The 18,490-nt window shown below is 32.1% G+C and overlaps 1 protein-coding gene across 1 annotated transcript in view; it reads right to left on the bottom strand.

Moving 5' to 3' along the window:
• The window catches only part of LOC117101884 (neprilysin-1-like), a 22,612-nt gene extending 8,216 nt beyond the window's left edge, over window positions 1–14,396 (bottom strand). The window contains exons 1-11 of the mRNA XM_033242000.1: window positions 14,309–14,396; window positions 9,557–9,736; window positions 8,446–8,529; window positions 6,320–6,537; window positions 5,494–5,559; window positions 5,080–5,196; window positions 4,764–4,850; window positions 3,992–4,128; window positions 2,711–2,804; window positions 1,639–1,767; window positions 493–591 (exon numbers count right to left, since the gene is read on the bottom strand). Of these exons, the coding sequence (XP_033097891.1) occupies window positions 493–591; window positions 1,639–1,767; window positions 2,711–2,804; window positions 3,992–4,128; window positions 4,764–4,850; window positions 5,080–5,196; window positions 5,494–5,559; window positions 6,320–6,537; window positions 8,446–8,529; window positions 9,557–9,704 (1,179 nt within the window). The 5' untranslated portion in view covers window positions 9,705–9,736; window positions 14,309–14,396. The remainder of the gene's footprint in view (window positions 1–492; window positions 592–1,638; window positions 1,768–2,710; window positions 2,805–3,991; window positions 4,129–4,763; window positions 4,851–5,079; window positions 5,197–5,493; window positions 5,560–6,319; window positions 6,538–8,445; window positions 8,530–9,556; window positions 9,737–14,308) is intronic.
• Window positions 14,397–18,490: the final 4,094 nt, after the last annotated feature.

Genomic DNA, 18,490 nt, shown 5'->3' with positions numbered 1-18,490 from the left:
TGGACGGGGACCAGGGTCATGCGTCGATAAGCTCCAGGGGCAATGCCTGTCTCTTATACACATCTAAATACCATTTTTACAAACATTTACACGAGAATATTTAACATGAAGAAAAGGTTTATAACGAAGGTTACGAACAGGTACATTAAAATAAAACATTTAAAAAAAAGTTTATTTTATTCTGTGATTTAAAGCTTCAAAAAGTACCTTGTGCAATGCTAGGTCAGGCAAGGCCAGGTTTGTATTAATTATTAGTTCTGCACAATCCACAATGCTACAATAATGAACCTGTTGGGAAATTACCTGCCCTTACCAAGTTAATTCAGGTTTAAGGTTTTACTTATTTATTCACTTGCAACTTATAATATGCTAATCTTAACTTATGAGAGGTACAGCAAGTGACAGGGCTAAAAAGGTACCACGGTAAGTAATATAATATATATATATATATATATATATATATATCATAATTAGTATAATGCTGCAACCAACCTTCTGTTCTGCAACTATTTTTGTCTCTTCGTCCATCCAGTCGTTATCCTTTAGCATTTTGATAAACGCATTTTTTAAATAATGTGTCATTTCCAAAGTCTAAAGGGTGAATAAAAACAACGTTCACTATAACAGGTTATTTTATTTTTTTAGTTAGACAACTTCGACATATACATTCTATAAATTACACAGAGCAATCATCGCCATGTTTTCTCAAATAATGATAATTGTTTTCAACATATCGGTATTTTATCGATATAATCGTTATAATTTGTGAATTGTTAACTGATGTAAACCTAATTTCGTATAATTCAATTGATAGGCCCACAGTACTATGCCACAAAGGAGCAGACACTGTTCGATTGAGAAACTGGTATCAACATACTTTCTTCGTAAAAAAATCCTGGAATGCTTGCCAAGTGGTGTTATTAACATGTAAATAGCCAACACTTACTATAAAAAAAAACTTAGAAGATTACGAATAATGCTACATCATCTACGTCACTAATGAGAACGTTCTAGAGGTTTCACTTAAAATGACTGCTTTCCATGTTTTTCCTTAACAAGAATAACCTTTTCAATCTTGTAGTCGATTTTATATAGCCGGAGTTAGTTTAGACCTAGGAAACCTTGCTAAAAATGTAAGACACTTTCTCCATCAAAAAGCATTTCTATGAATGGAATGACCTTTTTGAAGCACGAACACTTGTAGACCAAACCCAATACCGTTACGAATTTAATCGTGCTAGAAATCCACTATGACAAGGGTTTGCCCAATACAGTCCATATACAGCTGGCTTGATTACGTTCGCTCCGCTCATCTTCGAGGACTTTTCGAGTAAATCCCGGTGTCACTACTGGGGGTTTGGCGGTGAATGTATTAGTAAAGTGTGCATATGCGCGGAATCTTCACGCAAGGTAGACTTTCGAACTGACAAACATAACAAAATATAATTGAGTAAATTGGACAAACATTTGTAACACTTTTTCAGTTCTCACAGCAGCCTGTTTTGTACACTTTCCAGAGTAATATTACTACCAAAGATGCTTAGCTTCAATCATGCTTTAATTAAATTACATTTAAGTATTTTGTACTGTCAATAAATAAATGACCACATTTTATTTTATTAATAAATTGTTGCGTACATTTGCTTTGCTATCAGCTGTGAACTTTTTATCGATGTACATCCGCCCAACAACGAACATTAATTTATTGTTTATAGATTCAGCACAAAACCTGAACCGAGGCTCTTCTGAACTTCGACCATAGAGTACCTGTTTAGAGAAAAAGACATGTTAGTTAGTACATTCATGGGGGTATAAAAATGGTACATTACATTCTTTAAACAACGTATACAAATATTATCATTGCTTGTATATATCTTATGCTTTATCATCATCATTATCATCGTTAAAATGATTGCGTATTTATTTTATTTTATTTCTTTTATGTATTTATTTAGGCACACAACACATGCACCAAAGATTGTCAATAGCGATATGACTGTCCTACGTGTGACAAGCTTTTTCACAAGAAAATTCACATAACACGATGTTTTACACAAACTAAATCTTAGTAAGAGGTTTAAGGAGTGAAGTTGTTTTGGTCGTGAGAAAAAACAATCCTGCAACACTGACATTATTTGAACTCAGGGCCCTGGGATAGGAAGACAAGTATCTTAACCACCAACCTTATCCTCTATGTATTACAGTATTTAAAAATAAAGCATTTACTGTAATACAGTAACTACGTGTGCGGCGTTGCAATGAATCACTGACTGGCAATTTAGAGCTCCATGAGTTAAGCGATAGCCATATATAAAAAGTAGCTGCAAATCTACTAATGATACTTTGACACAAATTGTGAAAATTGCTAGTAGCTGCTGGCCATCAATATAAATAAATTGGTTATAAATCCATTTGTATCAATTATTAGGCTAGATTAATTTTCAGTATTTAGAATCGAATAATATTGAATAATTGATCTTTTCGCTAAACCCAATCCATTGGATATTGTTGCTAAGATACCAAAAAATTAAACGCGTGCGTTTATGGGACAACACTTTTAAGTTTGCGCGTATTTCTGGCCCTGTTATGATTGGCCAGTTGTTAAGTTTGGCTGACACCACGAAAATAACCCTGACTAGTTGCATTGGAGTATATTGTTTACTTGCTACTATTGGAGATAATTAACTTTCGTAGGATAATATCAAGTTACCTTGAGATACTGTTGGTTGGCGTAACGAAATCGCTCTCCAAGTTTAGAAATGAAATTCATTGTAAGTCGCCATATAAAATAGTTAACAACAACCCTAAGTAAACAATGAAAATTATAATATGAATAATTAGTTGTGCTGTTGTATAAACACAGTGAAAATCGGTCAGTAGGGAATACCGGTACTTCATATCCTCACTATGTTTAGACTTAATTCCAATCCAACTTTTGAGTTGGTTATTTGGAGCAGTGACGTCATCTGTATGAGGTAATTAATCAAAACATTGGATACCAAATAGTGAGGCTGTACTGTAAATTTCTATAAATCATGGTCAGATTAATTTAGTTGAGAATGTAATGTATTAAAAACTAATTCAAAAGTTAGGGTGTATTATATAGCTGACTTTTATGTAAAACTTTGTCGCTATTTTTTTTATTTTTTTTATTCTTTATTCTTTATTCTCAACCAACAGTGTAAAACACCAATAATAGGTTGAAATAAAATTTTCAGTAAACAGAGCATAAATGTAACAATACAAATTAAAAAATGAGTTCATTAATAATACTTTTAAATTGCGAGTAATTACAGTTAAAAATATCCAAAAAATTATTCTTTAAAAGACTAGCGTTATAAGCTGACGAAATTCTACGGAAAATACCATTTTTACAAACATTTACACGAGAATATTTAACATGAAGAAAAGGTTTATAACGAAGGTTACGAACAGGTACATTAAAATAAAACATTTAAAAAAAAGTTTATTTTATTCTGTGATTTAAAGCTTCAAAAAGTACCTTGTGCAATGCTAGGTCAGGCAAGGCCAGGTTTGTATTAATTATTAGTTCTGCACAATCCACAATGCTACAATAATGAACCTGTTGGGAAATTACCTGCCCTTACCAAGTTAATTCAGGTTTAAGGTTTTACTTATTTATTCACTTGCAACTTATAATATGCTAATCTTAACTTATGAGAGGTACAGCAAGTGACAGGGCTAAAAAGGTACCACGGTATACTTTGAAAATGATCCTGTGGGAAAAAGACCCAATTTCAAACTAAATCTCATCTTATGGTGTAAATTTATATTCATTCACTTGGAATTAACATTTAATGTTTTCTTGTAAAAAAAAATTATACCCTTCAAGGTGAGACAAAATTTGCTACTTATTTCTAAGCTTCTTTGGATTATTTCAGTTGTGTCGATTGTTACTCATGAATAAAGAAGTCTCTAATAAAAGTTTTGATAATTAACGCCCTCATTCGTCAAGCAACTTTTACCCAACCTTGGTGGCGTATCCACGACGGCTAATTGCGACACTTCACGAATGAATCTTGGATTACGGTTGACGATTGGTTCAGAATCCGTGATTGGTTTCACCTTGTCAGAAATAACAGTGTCAAAGTAGTATCTCCAGTCAATCTACAGAAAAACATGAACACGAATAATACATACCTTTTTCACTAAACTAAATTTAATTCAAATATTATATAGTACAGTAATACAAATATAAGAATAATGTTAATAATAATAATAATAATAATAATAATAATAATAATAATAATAATAAAATAATAATAATAATAAATTATTATTATTATTATTATTATTATTATTATTATTATTATTATTATTTGTAGTTCAAAAGAAAAGTAAACGTTGTCAAATAATGTATTTTGCAATACCATGGAGTCGCATCAAGGAGAAAGAATGGGGGAAAAGATAAAATACCAGGAAATTGCAAGGACACTGAGAAAATTATGGAAAATAAAAACAGTAATCATTCTTGTTGTAATCGGGGCATTTGGAACAGTTCCAAAGAAGTTAAAGGAACATATTGGTATAATAATAATAATAATAATAATAATAATAATAATAATAATAATAATAATGATAATAATAATAATGATAATAATAATAATAATAATAATAATAATAATAATAATAATAATAATAATAATAATAATAATAATAATAATGATAATAATAATATATAATATAATAATAATCTACTATAGATTTAGATCTACAGTATAAGCTTGTCAAGTGATTCTTACCAACGGCACATTTGCTGACAACTCTTTCAACGTCATTAGGTTGTACAAAGCTTCGCTGTCTCTTCGTTCGTCATTAGGAGTGGTTAACTACAAGGCATACGAAAACAAGATTTTCTTTGAACTTCGAGCAAATACAATGGCTAAATTATAATAATATGTCTGCTTCCAACTTAAGGTCATGTTGGTGTAATGCAACAATTTGTGCATATGATTATTGTGCAAAAATTATGATAGATTAATGTATTTATTATTAAACACAGGAAAACAGATAAAATGAAAAAAAAAATAACGAGTCTCTCAGTTTAGGCACACTCACATTGGCTAACTTTGTCTCAAATTCTAGCAGATCAGCCATATCTTGTTTAACCGTCAAAGGATCACCCTTCAACATTGTTGCTATTGTTGTCATATATTTTAGATATGCTTCTTTCACCTGTGAGAGGAGGCAATACATTTTGACTATTAAAGCTATTATTTACCACAAAAATCGAAATTTGTTAAAGATTCATCGCAACAGTGTTTTTTAATACTAACCCATTATGCTAAAATAACATGATCAATGTAAAGCCACTTACCAGAGACTACAATATCAATTCGATTATTTAGGTTTAAAAAGTTAAAACCCAACTTTCATACAGGAAAGACTACATTGACGCATTGTCTTTTTAAATTCATATCGTGTTGATACGAAAATAAGCAAATAACTATATATTTTTCATACTATGCTTACCTTGGCATATTTAATATCCAAGTAGTACTCTCTGCTAGGCATACCAAAACTAATTTGCTGGTCGATCTGGTCAAATATTAAACATAATTACATAATTAAGTTAAAATTTTGGGATATATTGGACTGGGACCAGGGTCATGCGTCGATAAGCTCCAGAGGCAATGCTTCGGTTATGTGCTAAGGTGAGACCCAGGCGTGGCAGACTGGTATTTGGCCCTTTCGTAAACCCGCCGTGCCAACCATGAGCCGCCGTGACCAAAATTGTCTAGTTTCTATGCATACGTTAGAATTTTGTGTCGTCGTAAGCGCGATCGAGTTTGTGAAAAAGGAACGTAGGCAATCATCCAAACAGGGGATTGGGGGGGGGGGGCGAGTTCGCTTTTGACGAACTTTTAGAGAGTTCTATAAAATATGCGAAAACCGATATTTTCATGATATTTTACACCAGAAAAAACAAAGTTTAAACGAAATGATGTAAAAATTTCAGAAGATTACGACTACGCACAACAATAGGTCCACTAATACTAATAGTAGTATAGTGGGCCTGGGTGGAACTAGTCTAGCCTAGGCCTACTCAAGCTAGCAGCGGCGTATCTAGGGGTTTTGAAGTAGTAGTGCTGCTGGTGGGGCGCGAAGGTGAATTGTGGGGGGGCTTAATGATTAGTTATAGTTAGTTATATTATTGTTTACTTTATTTCCATACCCGATTTTCTTTATATTATTTGAAAACACCTGCGCTATTTCTAAAATTTGTCAAATAGTCAGCGGCACGCTGGAGTAGAGATAAACTATTGAAACCTATACACAAAAAGTCAGGTGCACTTACCATTAATATGTACCTGGAGGAATTTTTATCATCAATATTCACGAATGTAGAAATTATGTAAGGTTCGGATAATTCGCCAGTGAGCTTAGCCCAGAGTGTTTCAAATTTATATCCATTACTGGACCACTTTCCGCCTGGACTTGTGCCAAGAACTGGCCATCCTCCTAGGTACTCCATAAGGTCAATTAACGGAGATGCGTCTTTTGCCTCGATTGTTTCTTGTCAAAAATTAAGTAAAACGATGCATGAGTATCATATAAATCGTTCCTTTTTTCATCTTTACCGAAATATGATTCAATAATGTTTAGAAATATTGATTTGTTTATGTACTTCAGGGGTGTAGGTTCACTCTGTGATATGAAATGACGAATATATGATATTCAAATAAAGTCAAAGTCATCACACATAGGCCTAGCATTGCGAAGCCAACATTGACATATTTTTTCTTTATAAGTTTTCAGAAAATGTATTATTACTTAATTAGGTAATGCTATAATCGTACTCATAAAGTTACGGTATATAATAGAGGGGATGGAAGAGATACCTAATAATGATATAAAGCAATTGGGGATGCAACCGAAGGAGGCAAATGAAAACGTAGATTGCAACTGGTGAATAATAATTTGTGAGACCCTAAAATCGATTATGTCAGTGCATTTCAAAATCTTGATAGTGCTTTTCCTACGGTTTTACATCTCTGTCTGTTGCTCCTTTACTAGCTTGTTAGTAACTTTTAAAACAATCATGTGCGAGGACTCTTGTATATCATTTAGCATCAAACAGATAAAATAAAGTGTTTACAACGAGTCCAGTTCTCTAACTGGTCACATTATAATTACATACTTTGATAAGATCCTCCTTTGTCTGATGATATAGTGACTGACCCCTTAACCGTTTAATCAAAATATAAACATATTTCCATATAGAAAATGTTAATAAAAAGTTAATTTAACGAATGGTGGGCCGCTATGCTGAAATGTAGGGTTACCAGGCTCTAATATTACAGAAATCTCCAACCTGTTCTATTGCTTTTATAACATCTTCTAGTTTTATATTCCCGAATTCAATTTGTTTTTTCAATCTATCTCTGAATGTCTGTAGATAAAATGTTCCCATTACCTTTATAAGGTACAAGTGATTAGAAAGTAATAAAGTACATAGAATCGTGATCGTGAAGGCCAGCCACATTTTGTCTATTGCTCCCGTACGATGCAAGTTTATATTTTGTTTTAAATAGACCTAAAGGCCTGTTTACACTTCAACGATAACGATAAAAATGCTAAAAAGCGATTGTTCATATAGAAAACAAAAGAAATAAGATAAGTTTTTACGCTAGGACGATTCTATAACGATTTATCGTGTATGCAATAACAAATTATTTTAACAAATCAAATCAGATGACGTCATAATCATGGACAAACGATAAAATCGTTGATACTACGACGATAATGTTTTTCCATGATTATGACGTCATCTGATTTGATTTGTCAAAATATGTTATCGCATAACTGATAAATCGTTATCAAATCGTTCTAGTGTAAAAACTTCTCTTATTTCTTTTTTTTCTATATGAACTATTACTTTTAAGCTTTTTTATCGTTATCGTTATCGTTGAAGTATAAACAGGCCTTAACTCTGATTATTTGTAGGCCTATGCTGTCTACGTTACGATTTGAAATATAGAGCCTCATTTTCACATGGCATACATACTTTTTATATAAGCTTTAGATTTTAATCAGCCGGGCGTGAAATGTAAGAGGTGTATTTGAGATTTTTGGTCGAAAATACCATACATTGTTAGACTTTTGCCAATCTTTCAATTATCTATTACCAGTTCTAATTTCTTGGTCTACGGGAATCTCGCTACGCTCTTAAAATGACCCAATAGACCTTTCCGGAGTTTCAATCAAACTTATCAACTGACTAATCAGAACAGCGCTAGGGATACGCGCGCGTTTCACAAACACACGTGTTGTCCCACAAACGCACGTGTTCGCGTATGTTTTAACACTGTCGTCTTGTGGGACCTTAGCAACAATATCCAAGGGGCGGGGCTTAGCGGAAAGGTCCATTGAGTTGTGGCCACTAGTCAGAGGTACTTTAAAATGACGGGCATTTGTTCGTACCTTCATCCATACACGATTTGTAGAAATTTCTAGCTTTCCTGAAAGAATTTGGTTCGTCTGGTTTAACAGCCTGTGACAAAGTATCTGTCAATAAAAAAATATTTAAGCCTATATTTTAGGAAAATGAATAATATGTATGGACTACAAGATGTACCTTAAAGATCACAAAGACCTAAGGATATGTCAAAATATTGGTCTTTTGCAATAATTCTAAATTCCATACCTGGTATTCATTTCCCTAAGCCATAAAAAACGACCTATAAGACGAACAATCAAATTCCCTCATAGAATCCATTTCATTTTTGAAATAACATAATATTTACCAAACATTAATTAAAATAAATAAATAAATACGTTTGATTAGTCACAGTTTTTATACACAGACATATAATTAGATTTATCATCAATAATGTCGTAAAACAAAAATATTTCCCTAAACACTGGTTTTTGCCAAAAGCATAGCATTTTTTTTAGCGCAGCTGCTATATGCACATTTTGTATAGTGTTGTTAGAATACAAAAAATATCCGCTCCTATTGGTTGTAACGTATCACATGGTTAGGTGACAAGCGCTATGGGAATATTTGCCCTATAAAAAAAAATATATATATATATGTATATATATATGTATATAAATATATTATAAACAAGTATAAATATAAATATACAAGTAAACAAGTAGGTAGCTGCATCGGCTTCAGTAGAATAGTAATAAAACGCATAAAACAAAGTATGGATGAGCCGTAACTTTTATTAGTAAAAACACACAAACGAAGGGCGATGCCCGAAAACGTTTGTGTGTTTTTACTATTAAAAGTTACGGCTTATCCATACTTTGCTATATGCGTTTTATTACTATATATATATATTATATATATATATATATATATATATATTACTTTTTTGCCTTGGTTTGGCTCTGTAATCATTAGTGGTAATATAAATATGGTGCCACGTATGATCCACATAAATAAATAATTGGTTTTGCAAACCAAATATAATATGCCTATATTCCAGAACAAACGATAACCGAACAGAAGATAACCAATATGGATAAGCATTCTTTGTTACAGTATCTTTTACAATTTTATTACAAATAATTATGAATTTACCTGTAGAAATAATAAATCCTATGACGACAAATGTAAGACAGACTGCAGTAACCAAGAGTACTCGCTCCATACCTCGATGCTCCATTCCCGTCTCTATCATTATTTTTGATTTACTACTACTGGCACTGTCTGGCATTGTTGACGTCATGCTGACATTTGATTTCTAATGCTCTCTTACTCCTACAAATGAAATATTCTAATTTACCCATATAAATTATTGAAGCGATAATAAAACTTGTTTACGTTGCGATCGCTTATAAAATACTTGAAAAACCAACTTGTGCGTCCAAATGCCTAATCGCATATTAAACTGAAGTGTTGGACCTTCCTCTTGTTATAATTGTGGAGTCCACAGAAAGTCGGCTTTCCCTACAAGAACCAACCTCACATCCAATCACTGAATTGAAAGATCAAGTTGTTTAAAACGGTTTTAGAAAGATAATGGGCTAATCAAATTATAAGATAATCTGAGATTACAAACCCCCGATCTGTCGCGCGCAATATATATGTAATGAAAAAATAATGGCATATATGTACATTGTAGCTTTTTTTAACCAATATAGTGAAAAATTCTTTAAAAATAAAAAAAAATCCGTATTCCAATATCCGATTAGCAATAAATTCGTGGCAAATGCATGTAGAATTAATAATAAAACCATTTTATTATTAGACATAATTTGACACACCCCCTAGTCTGGCCTGCGGTCGATCCGCTCAAGTCGGCTCGGCCTTGCCAAACGAGAATCATATGCCTCACTTGGCAAGCCAATCAATCTGCATCTTCCGATCTGGACAAAATTTGAGGACCGAAATCGGTCCAGTTGTTTTAGAGTTATACGCCAAAAAGTACATACACACGGACACACACAGACAAACAAACACACACACAGATGGCGGCGCGCTATTGCAATACCCTTCATCACTCAACTTCGGAGAGGTTAAGATAATAATAATAAAAACAAATATTTATATAGCGCCAATTCAAAATTTATCAAAGGCAATAAGTGAGGAATTAAGGCAAATTAACTTTCCTGTAATAAATAAGTTTTAATTCTAGGAAGAAATTAATTTAGTCTTTGGTTGATTTAGTATATTGTTGATTTCTTTAATATATAGACTACAGATTTGAAACTTATGTACTGTATGACAGTTTCGGGCGCTAACAGCTACCTTTTTCAAATAACTGAAATATATATAAATTAATCTAAGTTTTTAATTTTTAGACTATTAAAGAAATTAACATTACACTAAACAAGTTTTTAGAAAAGAATGCAAATTAGGCGAACAGTGAAAAAAAAAGTCTTTCTTAAAAAGAAAAGGCACGTTGACCATAATTTATATGTCAGCACAATGAATAAACGAAATTTTATAGAATAGAGTTTTGCATAACACAGCCAAAACACACTCGAATCATTTTTCCATATGCCATACGTCTAACCTAGTCTGTCGACATTGACCCGATAACCTCAACATAATGTTTGTCCGTTATTATAGTTTTTTTTATGTGTAAGTGAATGTTTGTATTTTGTTATATAATTGCTCTTAATGGCTCACAATTAAAAAAACAAATTTATTTTAATTTAATTAGGCTAAATAAAAAATACTAAATATTATTTGTATTTACGGCTTATTATCGATACTACCTAGAGCAAAAATATTAGATAAATTACCGTGTGTTAGTGTCAAATCCAAATCGGAAATGCAATAACAATGGTTGAATAAGGCAAAAAAAAAGCACTGTTGACCTAATAATCATAATGAAAATAGCACAAGAACGACAAATAAATAAAATAAAATTTTTCTTGAGGGCTTGCATAGCGAGATCAATAACAAAATCAATTAACTGCCGGTACACCATGTAAAAATATGGATTTTGAGGTAAAACCACACTAGTCTCGAGGTTTCTCAGGAGAATGATAAAAGATGACTTCTGTTGTTGCCAGATAGTTGACAGACTTCGCGGCCAAACACACGCCATCTCACGGCCAAATTCGGCCAAACTTTTTTTCGATGTGGGCCAAAATTCGGCCAGATTTTAATCCGATTAGAAGACAACAGTGGGTACATATTCATTTGAAATACTACAAAAATTACACGAAAATCAGCGGTCATTCGTTTTTAAATTGAAGGAATTCAAATGATGTACACAGAACAATGTTAAACTTTCACTGTTTTTCTTTTAATTAACTTATCACCATAAAATACATGCCCAGCCTAATCATAAATAGCCTATGTTCTTTAGTTGCTGGCATGTAGGCCAATTCAGGGGCGAATCCAGAGATGTCCGAAAGGGGAGGAGCCGGGGCCGAAAAATGGGAGAGGAGGGGGGGGGTAAGTGGGTCCGATCAAGATAACATCATCTTAGAGGAAATGTTTGTTTTCTAATCGCCCGAATATAACCTGATGCGTTTGGACGATAAATTTTTCTTTCTTTTTTTCACCCCCACCCCCACTAAATCCACTATTTAAAATCACATTATTAAGTTTGTTCTAAATTTGATTTAAATGAATTAAATATTAAGGTACATTGTAGTCGATCTATAGCAAAAATTTTAAGGGCCTGTTATTGGCAAATCCGTGGCTCTCTTTAATTAGAATGAATTAAGTGACATAGTTAGGTAACACAAACTGGCGTTCAAACAAACCTATGAACACTTTAATAAATACTTTTTATCTAAACTTTCTAAATTCGCCTCTGAATGTTATTGTCGCAGTACTTAAAGCAATAAATCAATGTTGCTATCAGAATTATCTTCTTCATTCTCATATGCAACCTAACTCCAAAGTAACTTCGAAGAAGTCCCTGCAACACTTGCTTTAAATTGGAGGTGCCATCGGATCCGAATGATCACATCGAGCATTTATATATGACGCTCTACATAAAGAGCACTGCAGCACCTTAGGACTCGGTATAATTCAAGTGGGCAATAATTTAATTAAAGTACAGTATTTAATTTATATTCAAAAGAAATCCAAGAGATAGAACCTCCACTAGGATGGAACATATACATAGAGACGCAATATATGATACAAACTTGCATTGAACTGTCTTCATAAAGCTTAAACGAGGATAAACTTCATAAAAAATATACATTTCATCCGAAAAATTTGCATTATTAAATGTAACTTATTTTTAAAATAAACTCTCTTACGTCAAATCGGCTAAAAGGGGAACATTGATTAAGTGTTTAGTGCAAGTACAAACAAAGGCGCATGATTAGAATCAAATATAGAAATTAAGCTAACAAAAACAACATATCAAAAACAAGTCTACGTTATATTAGGCCTATATTGAAAAAAAAAATGTAAATTTTTCAAAAATTCGGCCAAATATATTTTGGCCGTGACTTTTTAAACGTTACGGCCAGGCAAATTTTTATACGGCCAGATTTGAGGAATCTGGCCGTCAAAAAGGCCAAATGGCAACCCTGCTTCTGTTGGTCTTGTATAGAGATGGTGATCGTCCTTGAAAAATAATGGATCACCGACGATACCATCTATATAAAAGAGTAACAGAAGTCATCTTTTATCATTCTCCTGATGACGGTCAGAGCAATCTAACCGAAATTTTGAGACACCCAACCTGCAGTCTTACCTCAAAATCCATATTTTTACATATGTTGTACAGAAAGTTAAATTATTTTGTTAGCAATGAAAAAACAAGGACAATAATAACAATGATATTAATAATAATAATAATAATTATTATTATTAAAATTATTATTTTTATACATTATATTTTCTTTTGAATTAACCCACATATTTACATTTAAACTAACTGTATGTCATCTGAAGAAAACAAGCGTCAACTTTCGGTGTTACATTTATTTAAACCATTTTCCCATATGTCATTCACCTAACCATGGACCTATTAATATGTAACCTCCACTGTCGACATTGACTCCGACAACCTCAACATAATGTTTATCCGTTATGACATTTTTATACGTTTTTTAGTGTACGGTGAGTTTTTGTATTTCGTTGAATAACTGATATTAATAAATTGCTACAAATTGTTACAAATAAAAACAAAATCTTAACATGAAAATAATTAGACTAAATAATAATAATTACAATAATAACAATAATAATAATAACAATAATAATAACAATAATTATAATATTATTATTCTTATTATTATTATTATTTACTGCTTAATATCGGTATTATCTGTAAAAAAAATATTAGATAAATTACTATGTATTTGTGTCAATTATCCGAATAAGAAGTATAATAGCAATGTCTGAGTTAGGCAAGAAAGCTCTGTTGAATAATTATAATGAAAATAACACAAGAACAACAACAATAAAATAATAAATAATAATAATAATTATAATTAATAATGATGATGATGATCAATTAGTTTTCTTATAAAAAACGTACTGGTAAATTGTGTTTCACATACTGATGTGCTGGTATTTACACTTTTCTCCCAACCATTTTCCAGTAGTGTTCAAAAATACTACTAAACTGCTGTCCAAGTAAATGGGAACTGAAAGACGGCAACTCCTTTCACCACTAAGTGGAACATAGTTCAACGAGCACACCAGTAGGCCTACAACTAAGCGCTGCGATCTATGATTAGGAGATATGTATTACATCTATTTACCTACAATATTATATTAATACAATATATTATATTAGCTCTAGCACGAGTTTAAACTTTAAAGTGGCATCGAGCACTGTTTCCCCAAAAAATTAGATAATTTAAATTTAGTTAACCCGCAAAAATTACATTTAAACTTACTGACCTTTCGAAGATGTTCAATCCACTCCCTCCACTGTTGAAAATCACAAAATAATACATTATTATACTTTCATCGGAGGATGACATGCGCCACCGTCTGGGTTTTTTATTTTATTTTACAGGGTCTGCTACTTAAATTACTACCAATAATAGTATCATAAACTATGTCAAAAACTCATTTGACCTCGTCTATATGGTGTTCTGTGCCTTTCTCATAATTATACAATTGCTTCCTTTGTTCCCTGTATATCTAAGTGGCGAGTCAGCTGTGGATATAATAATATTATCTAGATTAGCTACAACACAAAAATTGGAAGCTATTAGATGAATAATTAACATAAAATTATTAATTATTACAATAATCCGTAAGTCGTAAAGTTTAAAATTATCTGAAACTATAATATGCTAGTTTAAGGTTTATATTATTCCCATTCTCCCAGTTGTCCTTGAACATCAGTTGACCGAATTAGTCACAAAGTGGGTTTAACATCAAAACACAAGCTTCAAAAATGTTTATTTGTGTATTTGAAACAGAGTGAAAAAAACAGATGGGAAGACCATTTTTGCAAAGCATTGTCGTGTTAACACGGGCGGGCATAGATTCAGATTCATTTAATTTGTCACATACATACATGATATGTTTCTACCTGGGTTATTATTAACAAACAAAAACACAATATAAATATAACACTAACACTATAACAGTGTATACAATATTATAATTTAACATTTGGCAAACGGATAACACTGAGAAGAAAAAAGTTTCTATGCCTATATGTTTTGTCATTTGGTTTGGTTTGGTTTGTCATTCTTCCAGATCGGCTAAAGCTAATATCACTGTTTAGTGGGTGATTTTTGTCAATAATTATTATATTAAGTTTAGTAAGCCTGGCTTTTCATATATAGGCCTATCATAAAAATGTAATGTACTGTACTTCAATTTGCTTGCAGTATTTATGATTACTGTAAGTTGTTCTATGTCAGCCCACACAGCCAAAGTATGCAGCAAAAAGTAACAACAGACTGTATTGCACTTTGGCAAAACAAAAACAAAGCATCCCTTCCTTGTAAAGTTTCCGAGGTTCCTCAAGAAATGAAGTCGTTGGTATGATTTTTTTGTATATAATTTACTTGTCTTTGCATTCCAACTTAAATATTCGTCTATCCAAACATCTAAGGTGTTTGTACTTATCAGTTCTTTTTACCCTTGCTATTTTCACTTAAAATATCACGAACCTAAATTACTACAGGAAATTTTATTTTTAATAATAATAATAATAATAATAATAATAATAATAATAATAATAATAATAATAATAATAATAATAATAATAATAATAATAATAATAATAATAATAATAATGATAATGTTGTTTTATATAGCGCACATATCCATCTAACATAAGATGTTCAGGGCGCTTGATATGTGGACTATGAACTCGATCAAAGACATTTCTGTTTACCATTGATATTTATCACTTAAAAAATCACGAACCCAAAGTGCTACATATGGATCAAGTTGTATGTTTCTAAATTATATTAAAAATTACTACCCCTAAGGGTCCCTTCGTGTCTGTGCTACACGGTAACCCGGTACCAGCAACTCTCGTCGTCCACCACAGGGGCTGTCTGTTCCAGTACACCGGATCCCACTTCGTCTCGAAGGATGTACTGGGTTCTTTGTAGTGCACACTAGTATACACTGGGCCTACGGTTTATAGTCCTTATCCGAGAAGACTTGTTCTACCACCAGAACGATTTTAGGCGAACGAGCCGTTCAAACCAGCGCCAATATTTTGGCTGTGGCTTGCGGCGCCACTGCTAACCGCTCGGCCAATTTGACTCGCCAGTCAAAAATGTTTAATTAAAAGTAGTACTGGCAGAAAGTTAATCTACTTTTAAATGTTGATATTTTTTATGTTATTGGGAAAGCAATTTATTGCTTTTTAATTTAATCTTACAAAGAAAAGTATATGTATTATTATCTAGGTTTTATTTTTAAGGAAGCAATTATTTCTTTTAAGTATTACAGAACAAGCATTCGTGTGAATTATGTTTATATTTCGTTTATTAATTTTAAAAAGGTATTTTCACTCTAATAAAAAAATTTGCATAAATAGAAATTGTATAAAAAAAGTACGGAAATTTTACATTTAAAAAACAATCAAAAATTTGTATTTTTAAAAGTATTACTGAAAGAAAATTAATTTATTCTCTATGGTTCAAGCATACCTCCATGGTTCAAGCGAGTGTGTGTCATTTGGTCAGAATATAATATTATTATATACCGGTATCGCAATGACTGACTGTAGATGATGAAGCAGTCCATGGGAAGAATGAAAGCTGGATGCAATGTTCGCCTGCTGGTTTTCTGAACAAAGATGTTGTTTGTATTTTTAATGATAACAGTCGGGTCTTAAAAGTATTACTCTTACCATCAGAATGCTTAAATGTGGGGTTGATACTTGGGAGAAAACTGCTGTCTAAACTATGTCTCGATATGAGGCTAAGAAATTGAAGTTGTGAGGGAAGGTTTTGATTTTTGCAGGATTTAAAACTTGAACTCTAGAATTGGAAGGCAAGGCGTTTACAATCAATCAATCGCACATCTTCACTTTTTAGATTGTAAATATAAACTAGATAATAAATTATAATGGGCCTAATAATAATAATTATATAATTCTCACAGCGCGTTACAGAATGATGGGATGCTGATATACAATTTGCATATAATCATTATTTAATTATTATTATTTCTGTATATTTTAAATTTATTTAATTTTTAATAGAACGCTTGTTTGAATAAATGATTTTTAGACGGGATTTAAAACTGTTCACTGTGCTACACTGGGTAATATCACTTACATTGTCGTTATGGCTTGGGATGTAGAAGGCGTTGACAACAGCAGGGTCGAATATTCATCTTTATATCATTTTTAAAACAGAATAATTAAGATTAAAAATTACAATTACAATTACATTTACATTCTCTTCCTTCAAAAAGAGACTTTATTCTGTATAGAATAATACAGCAAATGGCAAAATCATATGTAGGTGAGGTACAGCGCACTAACAGGATTCCGCTATCCTGTTATCCAACTTTAAAAGAAACATTCAATTGATAAGTGTACGAAATTAATTAATGCCATTTTTTAATCAGACAGGGCTCATGAGAGTGGGAATAAAAGTATTATCGTGTTCATGAAAGTGTTCATGAAAATCCTCATAATTATAAAGGCAAACTCTTGACGTACAGCTTGTAAATATCATTTACGTCGAATATTATTATCTTATGTACTTTTGTTATGTTTGGTTTTTATTGTATACAAATACATAAAATGTACTATATACAACACATCCAAACGTATAGAAATTACGCCATGTTAAGTAAAAATATGGCTTATTTCTTATTCTGTTTCGTCGATTTCTTTGCGCAATTTTCAAAATTTTTTCCAAGCTGCCTACTTCGATATTCAATTTCGTTTGCAAAGTAATCGGAGTCGTCAAATTCAATCTAAGGAATGTTTTGAAAAAAAAACAACAAAAAAAACAAACAAAAACAAAACAGAAGTTTTGCCATAACAGAATATTCTAAAGCATAATATTGAATACTGCTCCGTCTTTAACTGTAATTATAGACATTTGCAAATAAAAGTCAAATTACTTTTTAAATTAAGAACATGAGCCAATAATAATGTTGTTTATAATGTTAAAGCAGGTAAGATAATAGGCCTATGCCTTCTGGTAAAGAATATGGTAAAAAATAGATTATACAATACATGATAAAATGTTGCGATGGATGTAGTCTGTGGACATTCTTTATTGTCACATATTGACTTATTTAGCGACTAACATGGTCATTTTTTAATATTTTATTCCATTATATTAGTGAAAATTTAGTGTATCAGCCGCACTAATTGTCAGGTCAAGATTATGTTATCTTGCTATTGGTAAACATGTAGCCCAATGCTATCCTGTCGCTAAAGTAAATGTTAATTGCAGTGGCGTAGAAAAATATTTTTCATTGGGGGGGGGATGATTGGCGTGTTAGCCAGTGTCGTAACAGGCACGGGGGGAGGGAAGGGGCAGGGGGAAAACTGCCCCTCCCCTGACGGTTTTTACCGGGCCGACCAAGCCGTCGTACCGGGCTGGGTAATAAGAGAAAAGAAAGAGGGGAGAGGGAGGG

The sequence above is a fragment of the Anneissia japonica genome, unplaced genomic scaffold, assembly GCF_011630105.1.
Source record: "Anneissia japonica isolate Jap-2015-1 unplaced genomic scaffold, ASM1163010v1 scaffold4988_len2956909_cov206, whole genome shotgun sequence".
NCBI lineage: Eukaryota > Metazoa > Echinodermata > Crinoidea > Comatulida > Comatulidae > Anneissia > Anneissia japonica.
Note: the sequence above shows the minus strand (reverse complement) of the source record. Positions and strands in the feature narration are given on the sequence as shown.